At 37.6% G+C, this 27,643-nt stretch overlaps 1 protein-coding gene across 1 annotated transcript in view; it reads left to right on the forward strand.

Moving 5' to 3' along the window:
- Window positions 1-27,643, forward strand: part of HERC1 (HECT and RLD domain containing E3 ubiquitin protein ligase family member 1) — a 219,402-nt gene that overhangs the window by 138,859 nt on the left and 52,900 nt on the right. Inside the window, exons 32-41 of the mRNA XM_008568860.1 lie at window positions 967-1,122; window positions 2,745-2,851; window positions 3,382-3,492; window positions 6,480-6,653; window positions 11,998-12,237; window positions 12,622-12,705; window positions 14,476-14,996; window positions 16,845-17,620; window positions 21,386-21,584; window positions 24,412-24,572. Of these exons, the coding sequence (XP_008567082.1) occupies window positions 967-1,122; window positions 2,745-2,851; window positions 3,382-3,492; window positions 6,480-6,653; window positions 11,998-12,237; window positions 12,622-12,705; window positions 14,476-14,996; window positions 16,845-17,620; window positions 21,386-21,584; window positions 24,412-24,572 (2,529 nt within the window). The remainder of the gene's footprint in view (window positions 1-966; window positions 1,123-2,744; window positions 2,852-3,381; window positions 3,493-6,479; window positions 6,654-11,997; window positions 12,238-12,621; window positions 12,706-14,475; window positions 14,997-16,844; window positions 17,621-21,385; window positions 21,585-24,411; window positions 24,573-27,643) is intronic.

Genomic DNA, 27,643 nt, shown 5'->3' on the forward strand with positions numbered 1-27,643 from the left:
AGGTGTTGTGTGATAAGAGAACATGACATGTTATAGGAAACTCAGATAGTTCTCTGTGGCTTCAAGGTGCACAGGGTAGAGGGAAGCAATGAGAGGGGTGACAAAGGAGAGGTGGTGCTGATGCTGGTGGAGAAACTGGGAAGACTGTTTAGAGCAAGATTGTGTGAAAAGTCTCATACACAGAGTTTGCTCTCAGGCAAACCAGAATCAGGTGTAGAATTTGTACAAAGAAACAAATTTCTTTTTTTTTTTTTTCCTTTTTTTCTTTTTTCGTGTCCGGCAACGGATCGCAACCCTCAGTGTCGCACCCGTACCGGACCGGGACCGGCAACGGGATCGCAACCCTCGGTGTTGCGCCACACCTCGCTCACCCAGTGAGCAGGAACCGGTCTGTATGTGGGATCCGAACCCTCGGCGGGAGCGCCGCTGCGCTCCCAAGCGGCGCACTGTAGCAGTGCGCCACCGGGCCGGCCCAAGAAACAAATTTCTTTGTAGAATTTGAAAACACAAAGCCTTTTTTAGAGATGTGGTTCCTAAATTGTGCGCTTGTGGGGGAGGGAGCATGGATTCTTTGAAAGTGTGATTAAAGTCGTGAACTTTCTTCTTAGTCAAATATGGACACACACAATTTTTTAATACCATTTTAGGGGGTTCACAGACCGTCCTCAAATTCTATCCAGTAGAACCCTAGACTTGAGCAGAGAACCATTGCTTTTTAGAATAGCCTTTAAAAATGTACAAAACAAGTATACATATACATTCAGATGTAAAAGGTGTTTCAAGTTTAGCTTTATTTTCTGACCTTTTGCCATTCTGTTCTTTAAGTTTTCAAAACTCAGTACCTTACTTAAAACCTAGATTTTGAATTAGATTTGTGCTTATTGCAATCTAAATGTAAGTTGCATGCTATAAGACTACTTTCTGTTGACTTTGGTTGTAATGTGAACTTGTTTCTTCACTCTTCAGCTGCTCTTAGGAAACAACATGCAGCCGAACTCCATCTAGGGGATTTTTTAGTTTTTCTTCGCAGAGTTGTATCTTCAAAAGCAATTCAATCAAAAATGGCTTCCCCAAAGTGGACAGAGGTGCTTCTAAATATTGCATCTCAGAAGTGTTCTTCAGGTATTTGTCCTTTGCCTTTGTTTTAGAGTATTTTTATATATTACATGTATTTTATTAAGGTAATGCCAGACTTTAACAACATTGATAAATGTTTGATATCAAGACTTTTCTTTCTTGTTTTCTGAGTACTTATTTGATCAAAAGAAAACTCTAATTTCAGGAGCAAAAACTGCTAGAAAATTAATAATAGAAAGTAGCACTTGTAAAGATCATGAATTAAATCTAGAGAATTTGATCCTGTTTGTTCAGATTATAATACTAAAAATAAGCAGAGAACATTCTGTTTAATAGGATAATGTGGCATGGGTTCTGATCTCACTTCTTGGATTATGAAGATGCAAATCTGAATTTGTCCATTCTCTTTTATCATGATGTGATTTCTGTTGCCTTGATGGTGACTTCTGACTATACGATATCCATGACAGTTCTATATAGTATAAGCCTAAACTTCTTGATTCTTAGCCTAATAGTCTGGTCTGCTTCTATAGATTACTGTCAGTCCTTTCTTATTCTGTTTTTATAAATTGGGGTAAAATGTACATAACATAAAATTTACCATCTTAACCATTTTAAGTATACAATTTAGTGACATTAAGCATATTCACAATGTTGTACAACCATCACCACTATTCATTTCCAGACATTTTCATCATCCCTATTCTGTTTAAATATGCTAAAACATAATGTAATCTTCCATGGTACATGTTATTTATATGTTTACATTCTCAATATACTTTAGTAGTTTTTCTTAGCTAGTATAACTTACAACAGTTTTTTGCCCTTTAATAAGATGAGGCTTATATAATATTAAGTTCTTTTTTTTTTGTCCTTTTAGAGACCGGCCGCACCGCGCTCAGCCAGTGAGCGCTGTGAGTGCTGTGAGCGCTGGTCATCCCTATGTAGGATCCGAACCTGCGGCTGGAGCGCTGCTGCGCTCCCAGCGCCACACTCTCCGGAGTGCGCCATGGGCTCGGCCCAATATTAAGTTTTTGAAAGAAAAATCAGATATTGGTTTATTTTCAACTGGTTGTATTAGTTATGTATATTTTAAAAAGACTACGTATTTAAGCATCAGTATCCTGTCTCTGCCTTGGCTTACTTTAGAAAAGTACAAACTGCTTACTTCCCATTAACCCTAACAATCTCTGTGAGGCAGTCAGGGCATGGATGGGGGAGAGACAGTGAGAGGGTATAATAAGCATGAGTTTTAGAGATTAACAGACCTGTTTAAAGTTCTACCTCTACTGAGCAGTGTGGCTTTGGCCAAGTTACTATACTTCTCTGAGCCTCAGTTTCCTCATTAGTAAAACGGGGCTGTAATTCAGGGTTTATGCACATTAATGGAGTTAATGTGTGTGAAATGCGTAGCATAGTACTTGTCACAGGTAGTTATTATAGTGCTTTTCCCACTATACATACATTAAACTGAGGCATAAACATGACTATTCATGTATGTTAAGGGTACAGGATGGGACTGGAATTCTTGTGAAAAATAGGTTGAAACAAAGTCCATTTCACCCAAAAATGCTTAGTAACCTCAGGGACTTTTTTCAAGAAGCTAATTTTAACTTCAAATTTAAGTCACATTGATAATAAGAACATGTTTTCTTTCCCCCCACCAGGTATTCCTCTAGTTGGTAACCTAAGAACAAGGCTCCTTGCACTTCATGTCCTTGAAGCTGTGCTACCAGCTTGTGAGTCTGGTGTAGAAGATGATCAAATGGCCCAGGTTTCTGTTTTTAAAGTTATTAAAAGATATTTTCCATATCCACGACATGTTTTATCCAAAATCTAAATTTACAGTTTCTTCAGTTGTAAATGTCATTTACTCAGTAGCATAATTTCTTCCTTTAAGATTGCTTTCTTTTTTTTATTTCATCTTCAAAGAAGGAGAAAGAGAAATTAAGTTATGAGGTGTAGGGGGATAGGGAATTACTTGCAAGCAAAGGAGGAAAGGATAATCTGTGGAATTTCTTACTAGATTTGGGCCTCTAGAGAGAGAAATGTGTGAGGTTGTATGGCCTAATCAGAGGTCCATATAGTAAGATAACATGAGAGCAATGGAATCCACTTTCTGTGGGTTAATGATCTTTCTGAAAAAAGATATTTAACTTATAACCACCAAAAGTAGCTATCAGACATTGGTATAATCAAACTTCACATGCGACTTAATATCACCATTACATGATATATCTTTTCTAAAAATACTTAAAATCATTTTTTACAAATTTTGTCATTTTTTTTCCTTCAATAAAACAGGTTGTTGAATGCTTATTTTCCCTTCTGTCAGACTGTATGTGGGAGACACCCATTGCTCAGGCCAAACATGCTATTCAGATAAAGGAAAAAGAACAAGAAATAAAATTACAGGTAATTGATTCTTCCAAAAAAGTATTTTTAGACAACACAAGTGAATATCTTGTCTCCAGTTTCTGGATGTCTGCTCCTTGGAGTGACCTTGTCCTATCAGTCTTTCCATCTCCTCTCTCTGTATTCTGTTTCCCTTTCCACTGGTCCCTTCCCCTCAGCTTATAACCATGCTTATTTCTCATTCTCCCGTGCCTAAATTACATTTTTATCCACGAAGACTTCTCTATCTTCTCTCTTGTCTTTTACTAGTAAGCTTCTCAGAAAGTAGTCTACATGTTTCAGCCACTTCCTTACTTCTCATTATCTCTTCAGTCCAGTTGTTTATCTTCCATCAAGGCACCAAAATTAAATGACAAAGAAGTGTTAGTTGCTAAATATAGTGTCCACTTTTTTGTCCACATCTTACTTTACCTCTGGAAACTCTAGCCTTCTGTTGTTTTCAAACCACTACCTTCTCCTGGATCTCCATATACCCTTTGCCAATCTTTGATTCCCTCTGGAAGCAACTCTTCTTTGGTGCCACCTTCATTTTGATGACATCCCAAACGTTGGTGTTCCTCAGAATTCTATCCTTTGCTTTTCTAGCAGTTTCATCCATACCCATGATTATTTTCACCTACATGCAGTGCCTTCCAAATTTAAATGCTAGCCTGGATGTCTCCCTCTCAAACCATTCCCCTTTTCTTCCTTTCCCATTTTTTGTTGGTGGCACCACCATTCACCTAATTTTCTAAACCTGAATTTCTGGGAATTCTAGACTCTCTTAATGTTCCCATCCATTTAGTCACTGGGCTCCATTGATTTTACCTCCGAAATAGCTCTTGAGGGGCTAGCCAGTTAGCTCAGTTGGTAAGAGGGTGATGTTATAACACCAAGGCCAAGGGTTCGGATCCCCTTACTGGCCAGCTGAAAAAAAAAAAAAAAAAAAAAAAACACCTCTGGAATTCATCCATTCATCTATCTTAATTCTTCTTTTGGTTTTCATGATCCCACACTTTTTGTGGTTTTCCTTCTACCTCAGTACAATGGTCTTTTTCTTCCTCCTTTATTGGTTTTTACTCTTTCTGTTCAATCTAAGTGTTGGAGTATCCCAGGGCTTAGTCCCAGACCCCTTCTTTTTCTGTCACCCCCATTCCTTTTCCCATACCCAAAGAAACCTTATTCAGACCCATATGCCTTTGATTCCCAAATTTCTAATTCTAGTCTTGGCATTTTTCCTGAATTCTATACTTACATATCTATTTTCTACTTGTCTCACCACTTGAATGATAGTCAAATAGGCGTCTCATATTCAGTATGTCAAAAATGGCATCCTTAGTTCTATTACATCCTGTTCCTTTCCCAGGTTTTCCCAGCCTCTTGGTTACTCATGCAAAAAACCTAGGAGTCATCCTTGATTCTTCTCTTTCTATCACCTCCCATTTTCTCCATTCATACAATCTCCATGTTCTTTTGGCTGTTCTCTAAAACATAACTTGAATTTTCCTATGTCCTCATCTCCTCTGTCATCATCCTATTCCAAGCCACTATCATCTTTGGCCTCGACTGTGCAATAGCCTCCTAATTGGTCTCTCTGCTTCCATTTTTATCCCCTGTAGTCCGTTTTCTACACAGGATCTAGAGTGATCTTTTAAAATTGTTAATCAGAGCATGTGAGCCCTTTGTTGAAAGCACTGCAATGGTTTCTCATCATTCTTGGAATAAAATCTAGAACTTCTTGTCCTCTCCCCTTTGCTCGCTATACTCTGAACACTTTGCCTTCTTGTTTCTTGAACACACTAAGCTGTTCCTTCCTTATGGCTTTAAACTGGCTATTCCCTCCAGATATGTTTTACAGAAACTTCTTATCATTTAGGTCTCAACTTAATTACTGCTTCTTCAGAGAGTCCTTCCCTAATCAATCTAGAGTAGTTGCTACACACTCTTTGTCACATCACCTGCTTTAATTTCAACATTGCACTTATTGCCCATATTTATTTATTTATTTTCTGTCTCCTGCTTTCAAAATATAAGTTTCATGAGAGCAAAAATCTTATGTGTCTTATACACTGCTGCATGTAGAGAAACTGAAAGAGTGCCTGGCACAGAGTAGATGCTTAATAAGTGCTCATTGAATGGCTGAATGAATTAATTCAGGCCCTTACTGTTTCTTACCTGAACTCTTGCAGCAATCTCCTGATTAAGCTCTCTGCTTTCATCCTATATACCCCTGATAAAATGATATTTATAAAGCACAGATCTGATTACAGATAGCCTATATAAATCATTCTTTGTAGGCACTCCCTATTGTTTATAAAGTTCAAACTTAATATGGCATATAGGGCCTTCCATGATTTTGTTCTTTCTCTTTACAAGTTTGTTTTTTGCCAGTCTCATTCTCCAGATATTCTCATTTGTTTTTTTCTGGCAGCTGGCCGGTAAGGGCATCCAAACCCTTGACCCTGGTGTCACAAGGCTGTGCTCTAACCACCTGAGCCAACCAGCCAGCCTCTTCTTCCCCCAGATATTGTATGCTGCTTGCAATTACTTTAAATCACTGAACTCTGTTGCACCTCCATGCCTTGACACATGCTGTATACACTGCCTTACAAGCCTTTCCCTTCTTTGACCTCTGCTTTATGGCTTCTCATCATTTGAGACTCAGTTTGGAAGTCATCCCCTGTTGAGTGCTTACCTTGTCCTTCTCAGGCATGGTTAGACACTTAAATGCTTTTATGTTTCTTTTGTACCTATTGTGTAACATATTATTCTCTTACTGTAATACTGGCATTACTTATTTGTCTCTGTTTCCTAATTGGACTGTAAGCTCTTTATGGGCAAGTTCCATGCTTTATTTATCATTGTGTTCTTATTGCCTTGCACATTAACCGATACTTAGTAGATACTTAATAAATGTTTGTGAAATAAAACCAAGGAGCCTCCAAATACATGTTACCTGAGTCTTGGGTTACTCCAAAATTCTGACCCAGCTTCCTTTTTGGCAGAAGCAAGGAGAGTTGGAGGAAGAAGATGAGAATCTTCCTATACAAGAAGTATCTTTTGACCCAGAGAAAGCTCAGTGTTGCGTAGTGGAAAATGGACAGATTTTAACTCATGGTAGTGGAGGAAAAGGTTATGGATTGGCATCGACTGGAGTAACTTCTGGGTGTTATCAGTGGAAGGTATGTAGAATTCTAAACAGTTTTCAGCATTTTGTCTTTAGTTCTTTTTTCCCAGGATCTTATAAAGATATGTAGAAAGACTTAAAAAATCATTATATGTAAATGTTCTATCATTATGTAAGATGTTAACATAAATGGAAACTGAGTGAAGGATATACAGGAACTCTGTACTATTTTTGTAACTCTTTTGTAATTCTAAAATTATCTCAGAATTTAAAAAAATTAGGAGTCAGAAGATCATGATATATCCCTCCCATGAGGGATCACACAGAGCACGCTCCCTTAGCAGTGAAAATGCAGCAACATGTGTGTGATGTTTTTGCCTGGGAAAGCTAGTTAGAGATTCCGTGACCAGGGTTTTTACTGGGGGATGGTCACATAGGTATCCTCTGCCTGGCATGTACTAAAGTTTTAGATTCCCAAAAGGAAAGCAGGTGTTTAGCACAAACAATGTTGTTTGTACAAACAGTCTAGACACAATGAGCCAACCGTATCAGTTGGGGAAATTTTTTATTAGTGTAGGGAACTGCTTACCAGTCAAGTTCCCTGATGCCAACCAAGCATCATCATTTCATGCAGGCCTTTCTAAGGATAGCAGCCTCTGCTATGTTAACTCCTTTTTTTATGACACAGTTCCCTTGGCTCTTGACCACAGTGTCTTTACAGTAAAACTATCAATAGGACCCCATGTAGCAGGATGAGACCAACCTGTTGTATTGACTTCAGTTATGCCTTTTAGGGGTCCTAGACTTAGCCAGTTGAAACAAATCTCATTAACCATAAAAGTCTATCTTAAAAAGCCATGTGGCTTCATCCTTAAGTTTCTGTATGTGGCTTAGGCATCAGTTTAGCACAGCACAACTCAGACCGGTCTATGGCTGAGGTAGTATCATGATAGGGCACACACATAAGAAATATAATCCCAAACCCTTGACCTTGGTGTTATCACACCGTGATCTAACCAACTGAGAAATCAATATGTCAGAGAGACACCTGCACTCCCATGTTCATTGCAGCACTATTCATAATAGCCAAGAGGTGGAATCAACCCAAATGTCTATCAACAGATGAATGTATTAAAAAACTGTGGTGTATCTACATGGAATTCTGCTCAGCTATAAAAAATATGATGTCCTATCATTTGCAGCAACATGGATGGAACCGGAAACCATGATGTTAAGTGAAGTAAGGCACAAAAAGACAAATACCGCATGATATCACTTATGTGGAGTCTAAAAAAAAAAGTGATTCTCATAGAAGTAGAGAGTAGAATAATGGTTACCAGAGGCCGGGGAGGGGAGGAGGAAAAATGGTGAACTCAGGGATACAAAACTATGCTATCTATCCTAAGTGAATCATTGTGCAGTATATTTATGTATTGAAATAACATATTTGTACCCCACAAATATGTACAAGCAAATGTTAAAATATTCTGAATTTTTAAAAAAAGGAAAGAAATATAATCCAATAGGGCATATGTGGTATCCTTGGGAACAAAGAGTTTGTAATTGTTAGGGCACCTCTAATCAGGACATATAATAGGTAGCACAGGTTAACAGGGCCCTAATGTGGCCTGCCCTCATGGGGCCTCCCACTGTCTGTTCCAATTCTCTGTTCCACTCTCAGACCAATTCAGTCTGAATAATTGAGTCCTTGGTTTCAGAGGGATTGTCTGAAGGCAGTCAGTTTTAAAGGATTTTTGTTGTCTATGACATCACTTTATCTTAAGTGTGGATGACATCAAGAGACACAAAAGTATTTTCACACAAAAATATGTTTATACAGTTTAACCAGAAAGGTTAGGAATTGGTCAGGACTAACTCTCAATTAAAAAAAATTTTTATTTTCAAAATAGATTTATAAAATCTTCTGCCTCTTTCATCCTGATCATTTATCCAGTGAGCAGCCTAGAAAAGATCAATCTCTTTCTGGGCTGCTTCATTTAATAAACTGCCTTATAAGGTATGTTGTCTATTAGAAGAAAGATGAGGGACGTAGAGTCAATCAACCCATTGTTGCAAACTGCAACTAATTCAGAAAAGTGAACATAATAAGTCAAGAGTACTGGGACATCATGTAAGAGTGGACAGAGGGGTATTGCACCCTGTGGTATGCCCTCTTCCAACTTTCAACTTTCTGTATGTATATCAGAAATATATAGTCAGTCAGCAGATCAAATTTTCATGATTCCTTCAAAAAACAAGCCCTTTTCCACAGGCATCTACAAGAGACCTGGACAGTCCAGCAGGTATCCATGTTTTCATAGTTTCCACCACAGAGGAGTGTCGTAAATGAGCAACAGTCTCAGATTTTGAATTTTGGTCATTGAGCCTGCTTTTAGTTGAGGTTAAAATAGCTCATGTTGGTTTAAAACAGCCCATTGCATACAATATCAGATTTTAGCTTAGAGTTAGGTCCAGGCAATTAAAATGTATGAGTTCAGTATTCCAAAAAGCCAGCAGCTTTTCTGAGCAGCAATAAAGCCTAGATGTTATAGGATTAGACAGATCAGCTGTGTTTTAAGTCTAGGTGACAAGCAAGGCTGGTGGGTGGGAGGGCACCTCCTGCGGGAGAAGGGAGGCCAAGCAGGGCAGTGTGGGGCAGGTGAGCGCACACCTGCTGCTACACATGGGCGGCAGCCAGGTGGCCTCCTCCAGACACTGAGCAGAAAGTTACAGATACTTGTTTTGTTTGTAATACTCAAAGAGTTTAAATTCCAGTTCACCCACTGGTGGCATAAAACAAGGAAATTGTGTCCCACTAACATGTTCTCTTTTGCAGCTTTCCCTGAGCAGGATGATTCCTTAGCATTTATCAGGTTATAAGAGTATAACATTTTACATAAGTTTTTGTCATACATCCAGGTGCAATAGTCATAAAACAAAGCTGTTTCTAAAAATTTCCTTTCTCCCCCCAAAATCTCAAGTTTACTCAAACTGCTAGCAGTAAATTTAGCATTTACAGGGTTTATTGGGAGTGGGGGTAGTGGGGAGAAGCTGCTGAAGCAGTGGCAAAATCTAGATTGAAGAAATAGCTGGAGTGGTTCTTTTCTTTATTTTCTCTAGCCTATTTAAAGCTTTGCTTCAGTCCTGGGAACTGACTTAACCATTTTTCCTCCCACTTGGAGGAAAGAGTAACACACACTTTTAATATATTTGGTCCACCCAAAGCTCACTTTCAAGGATTTTTGAACCCTTTTCTCTCCCCCTGGAGAGAGCAACTGCAAGGTAATTTTTAAATTCCATGGGTAACTTTTACCTCCCACAACTGATAGCAGCTCACTTTGTTTCGTAGCCACCCAGGCACCAGAGTTTTGTCTTTTCCTACTCCTTTCTTTCTTTTTCCCCAGTAATGCTGTAACTATGCAGTCCTGTGTTGCTGAATGGTGGAATACATTCTGAGAAATGTGTTGTTAGGCTGATTTTGTTGTTGTGTGAACATCACAGAGTATACTTACACAAACTCAGATGGTATAGCCTCCCACACACCTAGGCTATATGGTATAGCCATTATAATCTTATGGGACCACCCTTGTATATGTGGTCCATTGTTGACCAAAACATCATTATATGGCACATGACTTTTTTAATGAGTCATGGTGGTTCTAGTGAATCTCACTGATGCCTGTAAGGAAAGTAGAGAAAGTTTAGTCAGATCTCTCACCTTACATCTGTTACAAATGGGCAAGATTCAGCACATTCACTAGAAACAAGTTATAAGAGTAGTATAACTGCATATGTGTGCCCATTTACTGATTCAGCATGTTTGTTGTAATTATGTAATGCTTGGCTTGTGCCCGCTAGGCAGAGCATGGAGGGTCAGCAGAGTAGAGCCTGAGCTTGTCTTGGAAGAATAAAGCATGTCTGTGAAGCTCACATCTGAAGAATAAAGTATGTCTACCTTGCATAATGTGAAGCTCACATCTGAAGAATAAAGTATGTCTACCTTGCATAATGTGAAGCTCACATCTGAAGAATAAAGTATGTCTACCTTGCATAATGTGAAGCTCACATCTGAAGAATAAAGTATGTCTACCTTGCATAATGTGAAGCTCACATCTGAAGAATAAAGTATGTCTACCTTGCATAATGTGAAGCTCACATCTGAAGAATAAAGTATGTCTACCTTGCATAATGTGAAGCTCACATCTGAAGAATAAAGTATGTCTACCTTGCATAATGTGAAGCTCACATCTGAAGAATAAAGTATGTCTACCTTGCATAATGTGAAGCTCACATCTGAAGAATAAAGTATGTCTACCTTGCATAATGTGAAGCTCACATCTGAAGAATAAAGTATGTCTACCTTGCATAAAGCTGCCAGAATCTTCTTTCAATTACCTAACTCACGTCCTACGCAGGAAAGGGCAGAAGGATCTGACATTCCCGCTTGACACTGCCACTACTGTGTCAGTGGTCTCCAGACCACCCTCACATTCAGAGATTCACTAGAAGGACTCATAAGACTCAGCATATAGTTGTACTCATGACTGAGAGTTATTATAATGACACAATAAGGATATGAAGCTGGATGATAAGGGAAAGACAGACGAGTATGAAGGAATCCATGTGCAGGCTTCCTTATGTTCTCTTCCTCCTTTGAGCACAGTCTTTCCCTATCAACAAAAATGCATCAAGCAACATGTATGTGGTGTTTCTTGGGAACCCCATTAGAGGCTCAGAGCTCAAGATTTTGACTAAGGGCTGGTCTTATAGGCACCCTCCACGTGTCAAGTACCAAAAAGGACTCCCAGAAGGAAAGCAGGTGTTCAGCATAAACCACATTGTTTGTTCCAACGTTCTAGGACAGTGAACTACCTTTATCACTTAGGGAAAGTTTTGTATCCATGTAGGAAACTGTTTACCAATTGCATTCCCAGGTGCTAGCCAAGGGCCAGCATTGTAAGCATGCCTTTTTAAAAAATAACAGACTCAGCTTGCTATGTTAACTCCGAACAGATGTATATGCAAGAGAGTAGTAAAAAAATCTATATGGAAAGAATTGAAGCTTTCCATTAATAATTTTCTGGACTAGTCACACCTCCTCAGCTTCATAATTAAGTTGTAAGCTAAAATTGCTTATTTTAAATGTTATAGGTACTCAAAGGTTATTCTAAATGATCACAAGGTAAAGAATAAATTTGTTTAAAAATATTTATAAATTGATTAAATTATTTCATTTTTATGTTATTTTCACTTAGGCTGAAAAGAAACTTAACATGTTTCCATAAATGCATAAATGTTGCTTATAAATATATGAGTATTTCCCGGTATTGGTTAATGCAGTTAATAGCATATAAGCAGATTTTTTTGAGTATTAATGAACATTGCCACTTTTATTTCAGTTTTACATTGTGAAGGAAAACAGAGGTAATGAAGGCACATGTGTTGGAGTTTCTCGCTGGCCAGTACATGACTTTAACCATCGCACTACTTCAGATATGTGGCTCTATAGGGCCTACAGTGGTAACCTCTATCACAATGGAGAGCAGACTCTGACGTTGTCCAGCTTTACTCAAGGAGATTTCATTACCTGTGTGTTAGACATGGAAGCCAGGACCATCTCCTTTGGAAAAAATGGAGAGGTACTGAAACTCATTCACAAGTATTGCATGTTTTCTTGTTTTTATTTATGCTCAACTCAGGTATTCAAGTGGTAGTTATTCAGTTTACAGATCATCCACTCTCCTCTACTTTTTCTCTAATACTTTCTGATTCTTACATTAATAAGCACCAAACAAGCAACAAAAAGATAGTAAAGGCCCAGTAATACTTTTGAAACAGATGAACAAATTAGGATCATTTATTATATGTGGAACTTCCTTGGTTAGCAAGGTTAATTGAGATTTGGCTCTAGTAACTTTTGTTCTGTCTCATAAGGTCTTTGAATTTTAATGTGGTTAGATATTATCGATTTTATAAAACATTTTTGTTTCCTTTTTCTTTTCCTCACCTCTGCCACACTGTAGGAACCCAAATTAGCTTTTGAAGATGTGGATGCAGCAGAGTTGTACCCATGTGTAATGTTCTATAGTAGCAACCCAGGGGAAAAGGTAATGAAACCTCAAACCTTTATACTTAAGCGTAAAGGATATTTTGTGTTTTTTATTAGTATTTGTTAGCATCAGATAGAGTTTGTAATATAATAAGCTATTTCTATCATTAAAAGTACCTGACTCAGGTGATTTATTCTTCTAGAAGAAGGTTGGATACTTTTAGAAATTGCCTTTATTCTATATTAAGGCACTAGTTGATATTCTGACAATTTGAATATACTGAGTCAACTTTCAAATATATGTGCAAATATAGGAATTATAGGAATCAGCTTACGGATAATCTGGTTCACTGGCAATTATGGACATCAGAGAGAAATCTAGAAATAATCAAATATAATAAGATGCCATTAGCTGAATAATGGAAGTTCCAGTTTTGATGGGGAAACTACCTTCCATTCATTCAGCTGGGGGAGTTCTCAGAGCTTGTGAATGGTGTAAATTTGAACCCCCTGAGAATAGTATTAAGGGAATACCCATCTACTGTATACTTTTCTTTCCCCTTCATCTAAAAGCCAGGCAGAGATAAACTTCTTTGTGGTTGGTCTCCCTGTGCTGGTGGGTGGATATATATATATTTTTTTCTTCCTACTCCATGCTTTGACATGGGGATGTAGTATAGGTTAGGTCTGGTCTCAAGAATTTTTAGTTATTTTGTAGTGGAAAATTTTCAAGTTATCTCAGATATAATTTTTCCATAGTAGAAGTGCTAGATTTGGTAAATCCTAAACACAAAAGTTTACCTTTTATTCTATGCTTTTAAATATATTTAAAAGATTTCAAGAAGTTATGATTTAAGGCTAGCCATTCATGAGAGAGGGGAACTGCTTCTTGAAGAGCTAGGCAACAAAAACTGAATTGGAGATGAAATAAAGTGGCTGTCTAGTGCCTGGTATCATCCTTTACCCTGATGATATTCTTGCAGCCTGAAGTAGATTCTGGTGTGTTCAGGTTAGAATTATGGCCTGATGCTTTCCAACATTTTTGAACCTTGAAAAAATTCATTCAGCCTTAGACTGTGTATCAATCAATTTATTCTGGCCAGAAGGCTTTTTTGATACATTTCAGAATCTCTGAGAAAAACAATACTAATAATAGTTAACATTTTTTTAAAACATTTACAGGGTACCTGACACTGTATTAATAAGCACTTTAGTGTATGATTCCACTTAATCTTTAAAATAACTGTAGGAGACAGATACTATTATCAGTGCCATTTTTTTTCAGATGAAAAAGCTAAGGCTCAGAGAGATAAAATATAATTTCCCAAGATTATGCAGAGTTGATTTGAACCAAGTCTTGCTCCTCACTTAACTTCTTATTTGCAGTGTGTTTACAGATTGGGAATATCCCAATTATCTACATTTATGATTTTACCTTTGTGCCTCTTGAACAATATAAGATGGTCCCAGGACTAACTGTTATTCTAGAGTCTTGAGGATGACAAGACTTTTTTGGACTAAATTGAATCAGTCACATACAGCTTGGTGTATATTTATCTTTCAAGTGGTCCTAATAGCTCTGGAACTTATGGGATAGAGGAGATTTAAATGACAGGGCAGCTTATTCCAGAGGACCATACTGCTATTAACTTCAGTAGGTTTGTAACATTTCCTCACTTCTTTTGAGGGCCAAATGGTATAATACACATGTATTAAGAGACCAAACACTAGTTTAACATGGGATTCCATATGCTAAAATTTATAGTGACTAATAGTTAAGGAGAACTATTAATATCACACATTTTCTGCTCTATTTTCTTTTATATAGGTGAAAATTTGTGATATGCAGATGCGTGGCACACCACGAGACTTACTTCCAGGAGACCCCATTTGTAGTCCAGTAGTGGCAGTGCTGGCTGAGGCCACTATTCAGCTTATTCGTATCCTTCACCGAACAGACCGTTGGACTTACTGCATTAACAAAAAATTGATGGAAAGGCTGCACAAAATTAAGATATGTGTTAAAGAGTCAGGTCAGAAGCTAAAGAAAAGCCGCTCAGTTCAGAGCCGAGAGGAAAATGAAATGAGAGAGGAGAAGGAGAGCAAAGAGGAAGAGAAAGGTAAACATAATAGGCATGGCCTTGCCGACCTCTCAGAGCCGCAGCTGAGGACTCTTTGCTTAGAGGTGTGGCCTGTGCTGGCAGTGATAGGAGGAGTTGATGCTGGTCTTAGAGTTGGAGGTCGGTGTGTTCACAAGCAAACTGGGCGCCATGCCACGCTGCTGGGAGTGGTCAAAGAGGGCAGCACGTCTGCCAAGGTCCAATGGGATGAAGCAGAAATTACCATCAGGTATGATTTGTTGAGTTACACTTTTAGCAAATAAGTATTTAATGGTGAAATGCTCCATTGCCTATGGACAGTGAGTAATAATGTATTTTAGGTGAGCTGCCTGTTAACTTTTTAAATAATTTTTTTTATATAGCTGGGTATTGGTACTGTGATTTCATAAAGGAGTATTTCCCAAACGTGTTCTTTGAAATATTAGTGGTTTGTGAAATATATACTTTTTGTTTGGGGAAGAAATGGTAAGCTTACTAGTTTGGTTTAACTGGGACCCTTCTTTCTATTTTCCATTTGGCTTCCTGCTTTTTGATCATTACCATTACACACTAGGATAGTAAAAAGCTAGCCAGCTGATCTGTCAGTTACATTTTGTGTTAGGAGGGCTCTGAATATAAGATGGGAATGTTTGTGTAACTAAAATTAGGTTTTGTATTATCTGTGATTTTAAGTTTCTTGCTTTGCCTTTTTTTTAAAGCATGTATTTCTATCCCCTCAATATGCAACATTTTGAATTGATATGGAAATTACATTTATTTGTCATAAACTGAGTAATTAAAAGCATTTAGATGGCTTTGCATTCAGATAGGATTTGTGTGAAATAGAAACTTCATGTGTTTCAAAGAAAGCATGTCAAGTGTCTCATTGATAAGGGGCCTCACTTATATACCAACTCCACATAATTGTATCATTTGAAAATATGGATTTATTGATGATAATATGTAATTTCATTATACCGCCTAATGTAATTCCTATAAAGATATATGTTATGACATGGAACAATATCTAGAATAGTGGTTCTTAGTGTTTTTTGGAGGAAGTACTGTTTTAGAATCTAATCAATGCTATGGACCACTCAGCTGAAATATACATGGATAAAGTTTACACATTTTCAGAGGTTGAAGGACTCTTGTCTCTCACCACTCCACTCCATCAAGCTAAGAAACCAATGTCAATTTTACAAAGTTACATGAAAGTGTCTACTTTTTCTTTCATTCTTTGCCTTGTTTTGGAAAGGATTTTGATATCTTGTTAAGATGCATGCAATATAGCAAAATTAATTAATTAATTAAAACAAGAAAAATGAGCCAAGAGGAAAATAAGATTAGGAAGATAAGATAGAGCCAAGATTTTGGTTAGTACAACAAAACCTTACATACTTGCTAAAGCTTTCTATTACATTTTATGTGATTACAACATTCTTAAACTTTAGGAAATTCTTGCCAAATATCAGGAAATATGTAATTATATTTTTGCTTAAACTGTAAATTAGAAGGATTAGTGGAAAGCTGCAGAGTGAAATTTTTAGTGAAACAAAGTCTTCTCTGAACTAGGTTGTAAATAGCCATTACCCACATGATAAACTAGATTTATTATACAAATTGTTCAAATAGCTTACATCAGGGATTGGCAAACTACATCTGGCCCACTTCTTGTTTTTGTAAGTAAAGTTATAGAGCCACACCCTTTTGTTCAGATGTATCAATGGTTACTTTGCTCTATGATATCAGGGTTGAGTGGTTGCAACAGAGACCATGTGCCCTGCAAGATCTAAAATATTTAATATCTGGCCCTTTACAAAAAGTTTGCTGACTCCTGGCTTATATTATATAATAGTGAATATTCTCATTTGAAAACACAGATACATCTCATTGCTTTTGCATTTACATCACATCTCCACATTTTCTCATAATAGATTCATTTTTCTCTTTGTTTGTAATGACTTCTCTAGTGTATGTAAATTATTCTCTGTATTGTGTACATAATGCATCTTATTTTGTCTACATTATTTTCTGTACCTTCCTCCTGTCTTTCCCTCACTTGCTTCTTCCTGTGTCATTCTGGTCTTTATTAAAGCTTCCCAACTTTTTGGTCGCCTAGTGATACTCCACTGTATAATCTGGAACCCTGTGAACCACTGCCTTTTGACGTGGCGCGATTCCGAGGTCTGACAGCTTCTGTGCTGCTGGACCTAACGTATCTGACTGGCATTCATGAAGACATGGGAAAACAGAGCACCAAGCGACATGAAAAGAAACACCGACATGAGTCTGAGGAGAAAGGTGACGTTGAGCAGAAACCTGAGAGTGAGTCTGCTTTAGATATGCGAATAGGCTTAACCTCTGATGATGTGAAAAGTCAGGGTACCATAAGCTCCAAATCAGAAAATGAAATAGCTTCATTTTCTTTAGATCCAACACTACAAGGTGTGGAATCTCAGCATCAAGTAACAGAAGGAAAAAGAAAAAATCATGAACACGTGTCCAAAAATCATGACATAGCCCAGTCAGAAATCAGAGCAGTTCAGCTGTCCTATCTCTACCTTGGTGCTATGAAATCACTTAGTGCTCTTCTTGGCTGTAGTAAATATGCTGAACTGTTGCTAATACCAAAAGTTCTGGCTGAAAATGGCCACAATTCAGACTGTGCCAGCTCTCCAGTTGTTCACGAAGATGTGGAGATGCGTGCAGCCCTGCAGTTCTTGATGAGACACATGGTGAAGAGAGCAGTGATGCGGTCACCCATAAAGAGAGCTTTGGGATTAGCCGATCTGGAACGAGCTCAAGCCATGATCTATAAATTAGTGGTCCATGGGCTTTTGGAAGACCAGTTTGGTGGCAAAATTAAGCAAGGTATGTTATCTGATTTTTTTTTTTTTTTTGCTTTTGTGCTGTTGAAATTATTTATATTCATATGTCAGAAGTAATACATTCTGTAAGTGATTTGTAAAAATTTTTCACATTTTTTTTTCCTTTGGAAGGCAAACAATTCTATTTTGTTATTTTTCTATTAGTAATCATCTATTTATCTGCCTATAATTTTCTATTTTAAACCTACACAAGCATTTGAACTTGATAATTATTAATGCATTTTGTAAAACTGAAATTTAACTGATGCCACAAGAGGTACTCAAATATTTATTGATCTGATTCAAATTATATAATATTCTGATGACTTTTTGGAGACATTTTAAAGGACAATTTAAAGCCTACTACTTTCATGAACTATATACCCGTGTGTGGGGAAAAAAACCCATTTAATCTTTTTCCTCACCTTTGGGGATAGTATGAATTCTGAAATAAAAATGAGATTCATTTAGTAGATGTTTATTGAGTGCCTACTATATGCCAGGTACTTTTCTAGGTTCTGGAGAGGTAGCAGTGACTAAAACAAAGTCCCTTGCCTTCATAGAGCTTACATTGTTCTTTTTCCCTCCTTTCCCTCTCCTCTTTCCATTCCCCTTATCTTTTCCTTTCCTTTGCCTTTACTCCCTCCTTCCTGTCTTAGCTTAGGCAGTAAATAGGCAGAGAGAGGTGCACGGTGGGAATGTTAAGATGATGATGATTATGAAGGGCCATGGCCATTTAGCAACCTAACAGAATTAGCTGTCTTTTAGCAACTTCTATTTTGATGGTTTATTTGGAGGCTCCCTTACCAGATAATTTAAAAATATATATAAATAGTAAACTTTTAGACATTTTAACTCAATACAGGCATACCTTGGAGTTACTGTGGGTTCAATTCCAGACCACTGCAATAAGGTGAACGTCACAGTAAAGCAGGTCACACTTTATTACAAGTTTTTTGTTTTCCCAGTGCATATTAAAGTCATGTTTGCTTTGTACTGTAGTCTACTAGGTGTGCAATAGCATTGTCTAAGAAAAAAATAATGTATACACCTTAATTAAAAAATACCTTATTGCCAAAAAATGCTAATGATCATCTGAGCCTTCTGCGAGTCATAATTTTTGTGCTGGTGGAGGGCCATGCCTCTGCGGCTGCTGACTCATCAGGGTGGGTGTGGCAATTTCTCAAAATAAAACAACAATGAAATTTGTTGTATCAGTAGATTCTTCCTTTCATGAAAGATTTCTCTATAGCATGTGATGCTGTTTAATGACAGTTTTCCCACTGTAGAACTTCTTTCAAAATTGGAGTCAATCCTGTCAAACTCTGTCTCTGCTTTATAAACTAAGTTTATGTGATATTCTAAATCCTTTGTTGTCATTTCAACAACATTCGCAATATCTTCACCAGGAGTAGATTTTATCTCAAGGAACCACTTTCTTTGTTCATTCATGAGAAGCAACTTTCTTATCTGTTAAAATTTTATCATGAGATTGCAGCAATTCAGTCAGATCTTCAGGCTTCACTTCTAATTCTAGATCTCTTATTATTTCCACCACTTGTGCAGTTATTTCTTCCACTGAAGACTTAAACTCCTCAAAGTCATCCATGAGGGTTGGAATCAACTTCTTCCAAACTCCTGTTAATGTGATATTTTGACCTCCTCCCATGAATCACAATTTTTTTAATGGCATCTAGAATGGTGAATCCTTTCTAGAAGGTTTTTAATTTACTTTGCCCAGATCTGTCAGAGCAAACACTATCTGTGGCAGCTATGGCCTTGCAAAATGTATTTCTAAAATAATAAGACTTGAAAGTCAAATTACTCCTTGATCCATAGGCTATAGAATGGATGTTGTTTTAGCAGGCATGAAAACAGCATTAATCTCCTTTTACATCCCCATCAGAGCTCTTGGATGACAAGGTGCATTGTCAATGAGCAGTAACGTTTTGAAAGGAATTTTTTTTTTTCTGAGCAGTAGGTCTCAGCAGTGGGCTTAAAATATTCAGTAAACTGTGCTATAAACAGATGTGTTGTCATCCAGGCTTTGTTGGTCCCTTTATAGAGTATTGGTGGAATAGATTTAGCATAATTCTTAAGGGCTCTAGGATTTTTAGAATGGTAAATGAGTATTGGCTTCAACTTAAAGTCACCAGCAGCATTATCCCCTGACATGAGAATCAGCCTGTCCTTTGAAGCTTTGAAGCCAGGCATTGATTTCTACTCTCTAGCTATGAAAGTCCTGGATAGCATCTTCTTCCCATATAAGGCTGTTTTGTCTACATTGAAAATCTGTTGTTTAGTGTAGCCACCTTCATCAATGATCTTCTGGATAACTTGCTGCAGCTTCTACATCAGCACTTGTTGCTTCACCTTGTACGTTTGTATTATGGAGATGGCTTTTTCCCTTAAACCTCATGAACAAACCTCTGCTAGCTTCAAACTTTTCTTCTGCAGCTTCCTTATCTGTCTCAGCCTTCATAGAGTTGAAAAGAGTTAGGGCCTTGCTCTAGATTAGGCTTTGGTGCAAGGGAATGTTGTGACTGGTTTGGTATTCTATTCAGACCACTAAAACTTTCCTCCACATCAGCAATAAGACTGTGTTGCTTTCTTATCATTCCTGTGTTCAGTGGAGCAACACTTTAAATTTCCTTTGTGAACTTTTCCTTTGTTTTCACAACTTGGCTGTTTGGCACAAGAGGGCTCGCTTTTGGCCTATCTCAACATGCCTTCCTCGCTAAGCTTAATCTTTTCAAGCTTTTGATTTAATGTGAGAGATGTGTGACACTTCCTTTCACTCAAACACTTAATTGGCCTAATTTCAGTATTGTTGTGTCTCAGGGAATGGGGAGGCCTGAGGAGAGGGAGAGAGATGGAGAATGGCCTGTTGGTGGAGCAGTCAGAACACATACAACATTTATATATTGAGTTTGCCATTTTATGTGGGTGTGATTTATGGTGCCCCCAAACAGTTAAAATAGTAACATCAAAGATCACTGATCATAAATACTATAACAGATATAACAACAGTAAAAAAGTTTTTTATTTTATTTTTTTTAAAGTTAATATCGTGAGAATTACCACAATGTGACACAGAGACATGAAGCACATGCTATTGGAAAAATGGCACCAGTAGACTTGCTTGAAGCATGGTTGCTGCAAACCTTCAATTTGTTAAAAACAAACAAACAAACAAATGTAATCTCTGAAAGGGTAATAAAGCACAGTGCCATGAAAAGAGGTTTGCCAGCAAATTCTTTTTTTTTTCTCCTTTTACTCTTGGGAGTGTTTTTGTTTTGTTTTTTTGAGTTATTATCCTTTTTAAAGTATGGAGTTTCTGTCTAGGTTTTTATTTTCATATTTACATGCCTTTATCTTTTCCTATTTGTAGACTAAGGATAGGCATCATAATCAAAGTGTTAAGGAAACACAGATTTAATGATTGGATATCTTTAGGAAGCCTCTTGTCAAATCTTACAACCAAAAGTGAGACTTTTATTTTTTAAAAGAACCCTCTTCTGTGAAAATAGAAATGAATAATTGTAAGGGTTTGTTACAGTACTGCCTGTAGAGTCTAGAAGAATGAGTACAATAGTGAATACAAGTATGTATATACGTAAGAACATTTTTTTTCTGTACATCTTTCATAGAAATTGACACTTGTGAAATATTTTTAGAAACTTAAAATTAAAAATGTTTTCCATTCCCACTATCACTTTTGAAAAAAACAGGTTCTTACTACTTTCTTAACCTTTATTTTGGTTTACAGAGATTGATCAACAAACTGAAGAAAGTGACCAAGCCCAGCAGGCACAGACACCAGTTACCACTAGCCCATCAGCCTCTAGCACGACTTCCTTTATGAGCAGCTCCCTGGAGGATACCACAACTGCCACCACTCCAGTCACTGACACAGAAACAGTGCCTGCATCTGAGTCCCCAGGAGTGATGCCACTTAGTCTTCTCAGGTAGAGAAGTTGACCTTTAATGTCTGCTGTACTGATGCCTATGGTTCTGAAGGCACAATTTTTCTCTTATGAATAGTGTGCCCAGCTGAATCCTGGTACTCTAGAGCTAGAAGGACCCTAAGAGATTATATAGTCAAACCCATTTTATTGAAGTTGGAAATGTCCATCAGAAGGTTAATAACTTGCCCTAAGTCTCATAGCCTCGGGTAGTGGCCTCGGGTCTAATCAGCCATGCCACTGAGGTGCAAGTACCCCAACACTACGTGATGATTTTTTTTTTTTTTTTTTTGGCTAAGCTTTTGTGTATATATATATATATATATTTTTTTGTCTTTTTGTCTTTTTCCGTGTCCGGCAATGGATCGCAACCCTCAGTGTTGCCCCCGTACCGGACCGGAGACCGGCAACGGGATTGCAACCCTCAGTGCTGCTCCCGTGCCTCGCTCAGCCAGTGAGCGGGAACTGGTCTGTATGTGGGATCCGAACCCTCGGGCGGGAGCGCCGCTGCGCTTCCCAAGCGGCGCACTATCCAGTGCGCCACCGGGCCGGCCCAAAGCTTTTGTATATTTTATTTCTCAAAAAGAAAATACTTGTGGGCCGGCCCGGTGGCGCACTGGAGAAGTGCACCGCTTGGGAGCGCGGCGGCGCTCCAGCTGAGGGTTCGGATCCCATGTGGAGACCGGTTCCCGCTCACTGGCTGAGCACAGTGCAGGTGCAACACCAAGGGTTGTGATCCCGTTACCGGTCAGCAAAAAAAGACAAAAAGGAAAAAAAAAAAAAAGAAAATACTTGTATTTTGAATAATGTCTCAGGAAAAAGCTCACGTCCATGAAAATAGTTTTCTCTATTTCCCTTTTAAGCATGATTCTTTAACTATACTTTTGTTCTTCTTATAAGATCAAACAAGTCTACTTTTCAAATGAAGGAGCATGTCTTACGTGCTTCTTCAGCCAACCCTATTCTAATAGGCATGCAGGTTCCAAATAATGTTTACTTATTTAAATTTATTTTTGCTTCAGTTTGTCAGATGTATGCACAAATGAAAAATTTTGAGAGAAAACCTTTAGGTAAAGACTGTTTTGTGAGCTCTCTTAACTATGGCTTAAGTGAAATAAAGGAAGCGGGGTGGTCAGTCTCCCTTTTTCATATTTCTTTCCCCCTTCCCTTAGTTAACAGATCATTATTCCCATTGTGTGGACTAATGTCGTAGAGAGAGAGTAGCTATTATTGTAGTTATTCTCAATTTTTGTTGTGCACAAGAGCCACCTGGGGGAGGCTTTTTAAAGCTCTGGGGTTGTATCCTCCAGCAGGTCTGATTCAATAAGTCTGGTCAGGGCCCATAGTTTGCATGTCAGTTAAGTTTCCCTAGTGATTCCGATGCAGTAGTCTTCAGCTGACTCTTTGAGATTACTGCTATAGTTTTCTGCAGAAGGAACTCTAATCCTAGTAGCTACCACTGCCAGTCCCCATACACCTCCTGCTTCTTAGCTCTCTCACTTGTGTAACTCAGTTCCAGGAGATGCTTCTGTTCAAAAAAGGAGGAAGAGGAATGATAGTATATTCTAATATGGTTTTTAATCCCTCTGGTAATTACAGAATTCAGAGCATCCATAGAGGATCAGTAGCACTGTGACTCCTTGTCTCCTTGTAAGCTCTGACTAGTGTAGGCATAGGATTCAATGGTAAAATAATGCCCCCTTGCTCCCACAGGCATTTACCAGGCCTTTTGACTATTTTCTTCTCAGTCTTTGTTTCCCTGCTATTGGCTGGGACTTCATTAGAGCTGCAGTTGTCGCTGCCTGGCTTAACATTATTTAACAGAAGAATAAATCAGGGAACTACTGCTCCCTATGTGTATATCATTATATTACAGTTATTTGAGCAGAGAGTCAGTGGTTTTCTGATGCTTAGAAAGTTCCTAGTTCTTTTAGATGAATCTAAAGAGAGCAGTCAATGAGGATCTTTCTGGACATTATTCTCTAGTCAGTGTCTCCCTTCTCAGTATAAAAGGGCCTCTTTCCCGGCTGTGTACAGCTGGCATGTCATTCATATACTGTTTTTCAGCTGTGCTTTTGTTTTTATAATTTGCCTACAAACTATTACTTTGAATCCACGTGAATAATTTCATGGCTAGCTAGTGAATTTATATTTAAAGTAACTGCAAATTATCTATGTTTAAAAATCTTCTCAAAATCTGTAAAAATTGTTCATGGGACAATCAGCTTTGTATCTCATGAATATTCATAATAAAAAAAAATCTTCTCTGTTCTTCAACTGCAATATGCATGCCAAAATACCCCTGTCATCTTGATATTATAGTAGAAGGAAAACTCCACAAAGGCAGGGATTTTTCTTCTTTTTTAACTTCTGTGTTCCCTCTACCTGCTATGTTGCTGGCATTTTGCCTTTATAGTTAAAGTACTCTACGAAATAATGATTTTTTTTTTTCCTTTTTGTCTTTTTTCGTGACCGGCAACGGATCGCAACCCTCAGTGTCGCGCCCGTACCGGACCGGCTACGGGATCGCAACCCTCGGTGTTGCTCCCGCGCCTCGCTCAGCCAGTGAGCGGGAACCGGTCTGTATGTGGGATCCGAACCCTCGACGGGAGCGCCGCCACGCTTCTCAAGCGGCACACTGTAGCAGTGCGCCACCGGGCCGGCCCGAAATAATGATTTTTAAAACAGAAAAGTCTTTATCTCCCCATCCTCCATTAAACTATAACTAACCTGTATAATCTTCCAGGTTCCATATTCTTCTGTAAGAAGATTGTGATGTGTATATTATTTCCTAATTGGATTTTTATGCTAACCGCTTATTTTCTTAAAGGCAAATGTTTTCTAGTTACCCAACTACCACTGTACTTCCCACACGTCGTGCACAGACTCCTCCAATATCATCGTTACCAACCTCTCCTTCTGATGAAGTAGGAAGGAGGCAAAGCTTAACTTCTCCTGATTCCCAGTCAGCAAGGCCAGCTAACCGCACAGGTGCGTGTGCCGTCATGCATTATGACAACCAAACCTCTTGGCATTCCAGATGTGTGGGACTTTATTATGTGGGCATTGTGGGGTTTTTTCACTGAAGGTAAAATAGTGATTTTAATGAAGGAGAACTGTCCCATCAAACCGAGCTCTCTTCTTCATTTGGAAGCTATAAATTGAATTATGGCTATTTGGAAGAAAAATAATGTGCTCATATCAGACCTTTCTTCTTTTCTAGTATAGGTGTTTTTAGTGGTATAAATTTCCCTCTACTTTAGGTGTAACCCACATATTTTGAAATGCTATGTTTTCATTTTCATTCAGTTTAAAGTACTTCCTAATCTACCTTTGATATCTTCTTTGACCTATAAATTATTTGGAAATATGTTATTTAGTTTTTAAATATTTGGGGATTTTCTAGATATTTTTCTGTTATTGATTTCTACTTTTATTGTCAATAGAGAACATATCTTGTATAATTTGAATTGTTTTAAATTTATTAAGACTTGTTTTATAGCCCAGAGTATGGTCTGTTTTGGTAAATATTTTATGTGCTCTTGGAAAAAATGTGTTTTGTGCTATTGTTGAGTGGAGTGTTCTGTAAATTTTTTATCAAGTAAAGTTGATTCATAGTGTTGTCCAAGTCTTCTTTATTCTTACTGATTTTTTTGTCAACTTGTTTTATCAGTTATTGAGAGAGCAGTATTAAAATTTCTGACTGTAATTGTGGATTTGTCTATTTTTCCTTTCGTTTCTCAGTTTTTGTTTCATGTATTTTAAAGCACTGTCTTTAGGTACATAAACATTTAGGATTCTTATGTCTTTTTAATGAATTGACCTCCATTTTTATTATGAAATGACTATCTTTATCCTTGATAATATTCTTTGCTGTGAAATATGCTTTCTTTGATATTAATATAGCCATTCCTACTTTTTAAACAAAAGAAATTAGCATTAGGATGGTATATTTTCTCCCATCATTTTACTTTGAACTCATTTGTGTCTTTATATTTAAAGTGGGCTTCTTAAAGGCATCTATGGTTGGGTCTTTTTAAATCCAATCCAATATTCTCTGCTGTGGGTGTTTAGGCTGTTTACATTTAATGTGATTATTGATATGGTTGGGTTTAAATACATCATCTTTCTATTTTGTCCCATCTGTTCTTTGTTGCCTTTTTTCTCCTTTCTACCTTCTTTGGATTAAATGAGTTTTTTTTTATTATTCCATTTATCTCCTTTGTTGGATTATTAGCTATACTTTGTTTTATATTTTTAGAGATTGCTTTTAAGTTTATAGTATGCATCTTTAATTATCACAGTCTACCATCAAGTGACATTATACCACTTCATATATAGTAAAAATAGCCTTGTTAACAGGATGCTTTTATTTCCCCTTTCTCAGCATTCATACTTTTGTTGTCATACACTTAACTTCTGCTTATGTTATAAGCTCCATAAAAAGTTGTTATTCATTTTGGGTAGCTTTTATTGCTGTATCTTCTGATTCATTAATCTTTTCTCCTGCAGTGTCTAATGTGCTGTTAATCTCATCCAATGTGTTTTTCCATTCAGACATTGTAGTTTTCATCTCTCAAAGTTTGATTTGGGTCTGTTTTTTTGTTTGTTTTCATCTTCCATGTCTTCTTAACATGCTCAATCTTTCCTCTGCCTTACTGGATACATATAATAACAGTTGGTTCTCATTATTAGCAATAGTTTTGTTCTGGAAAGTCACTGTGAACACTGAATTAGCAAATATTGAACCATTACTTTTAGGGGAAATACAGGGTTAGGTTCCTGTGAGCTTCTGGTCACATTTTTGTCAACTGATTAATATATAACCTTGTTTTATGTGTCTTTCTGTTTAAAGATATCATATTTAATATATAGTGTTGATTCATTAACATTGAATTCATGGCCAATAACACTATGACTCATGCACTAATGAAGCTTATCTAACACATGTATTTTCTCCATAAGGCACATTACACCTTTCTTGTGCTTTGAAATACTAGACAGCACTTTAGCACTATGCTTGGGTACCATTCTAAACAGTGAAATCACCAACAAAAAGAACAAATATGCAAACAATGTAGCAGTAAATATAAAAGGACACTTGTTTACAGTATGAGAGCTGAAACAAGAAGGCAGAGTGTCACCTTGTTTGACCTCAGCTGGGAGCATGTGTGTTGGAAAAATCAAATTTTTTGCTACTCTGTGCATGTCTGCAAATGATCACAAAAGCACATTAGTGTTGATTTTGGGTAACAAATTTTATCAAGTAGTCAAATTCACAAATGTGGAATTTGCAAATAATGACAATCAACTGTATTTATAATACCTGTTTTAATGTCTTTCTGTACTTATTTTATCATCCATCTCATTTCTGGGCCTATTTCTGTTCACTTATTTTTCTCCTCATTTTTAGTGTACTTTCCTTTTTATTTGCATGCTTGGTAATTTCTTATTGGATACCAGACTTTGCAAATTTTACTTTATTGGGTGCTGGATATTTTGTATTTCTTTAAATATACTTTAGCTTTGTTCTGGAATACAGTTAAGTTACTTGGAAACAATCTGATCCTTTCAAGCCTTGCTTTTAAACTTCGTTAATTGGGACCAAGACAACCTTTTGTCTGGGGCTAATTTCCCCTCCCCCCCACTACTGAACCAATACCTTTTTTTCGTATTCTTTCCAATGCTTAATGCATTACAAAGGTTTTTTACTCTGGCTTGTAATAACACAGACTGTTCTCAACCCTGAGTGAGCTCCAGGGATTGTTCTGCCTGTTCCTTCTTGGTGGTTCTTTCCCTAGCCTTGGGGTAGGTTCTACATCAGCTGAAGACTTGAGGGGAGGAGGGAGATCCTCTGCATATTTCTGGAGCTCTCTTTCTGTGCAGCTCTCTCCTTTCTGGTATTCTACCCTGTGAATTCTAGCCACCATGGCCTCTCTGAATCTCAACTCTGTCTCCTTAACTGAGAGGGACTACTAAATTTAATTTGGGTTAACCCTCACTGCTCTGCAGTTTGGAAATTCTCTATAGGCAATAAGCTGAGTCAGTTGTACAGCTCACCT

This window comes from Galeopterus variegatus, unplaced genomic scaffold (genome assembly GCF_000696425.1).
Source record: "Galeopterus variegatus unplaced genomic scaffold, G_variegatus-3.0.2 Scaffold448, whole genome shotgun sequence".
Taxonomy (NCBI): domain Eukaryota; kingdom Metazoa; phylum Chordata; class Mammalia; order Dermoptera; family Cynocephalidae; genus Galeopterus; species Galeopterus variegatus.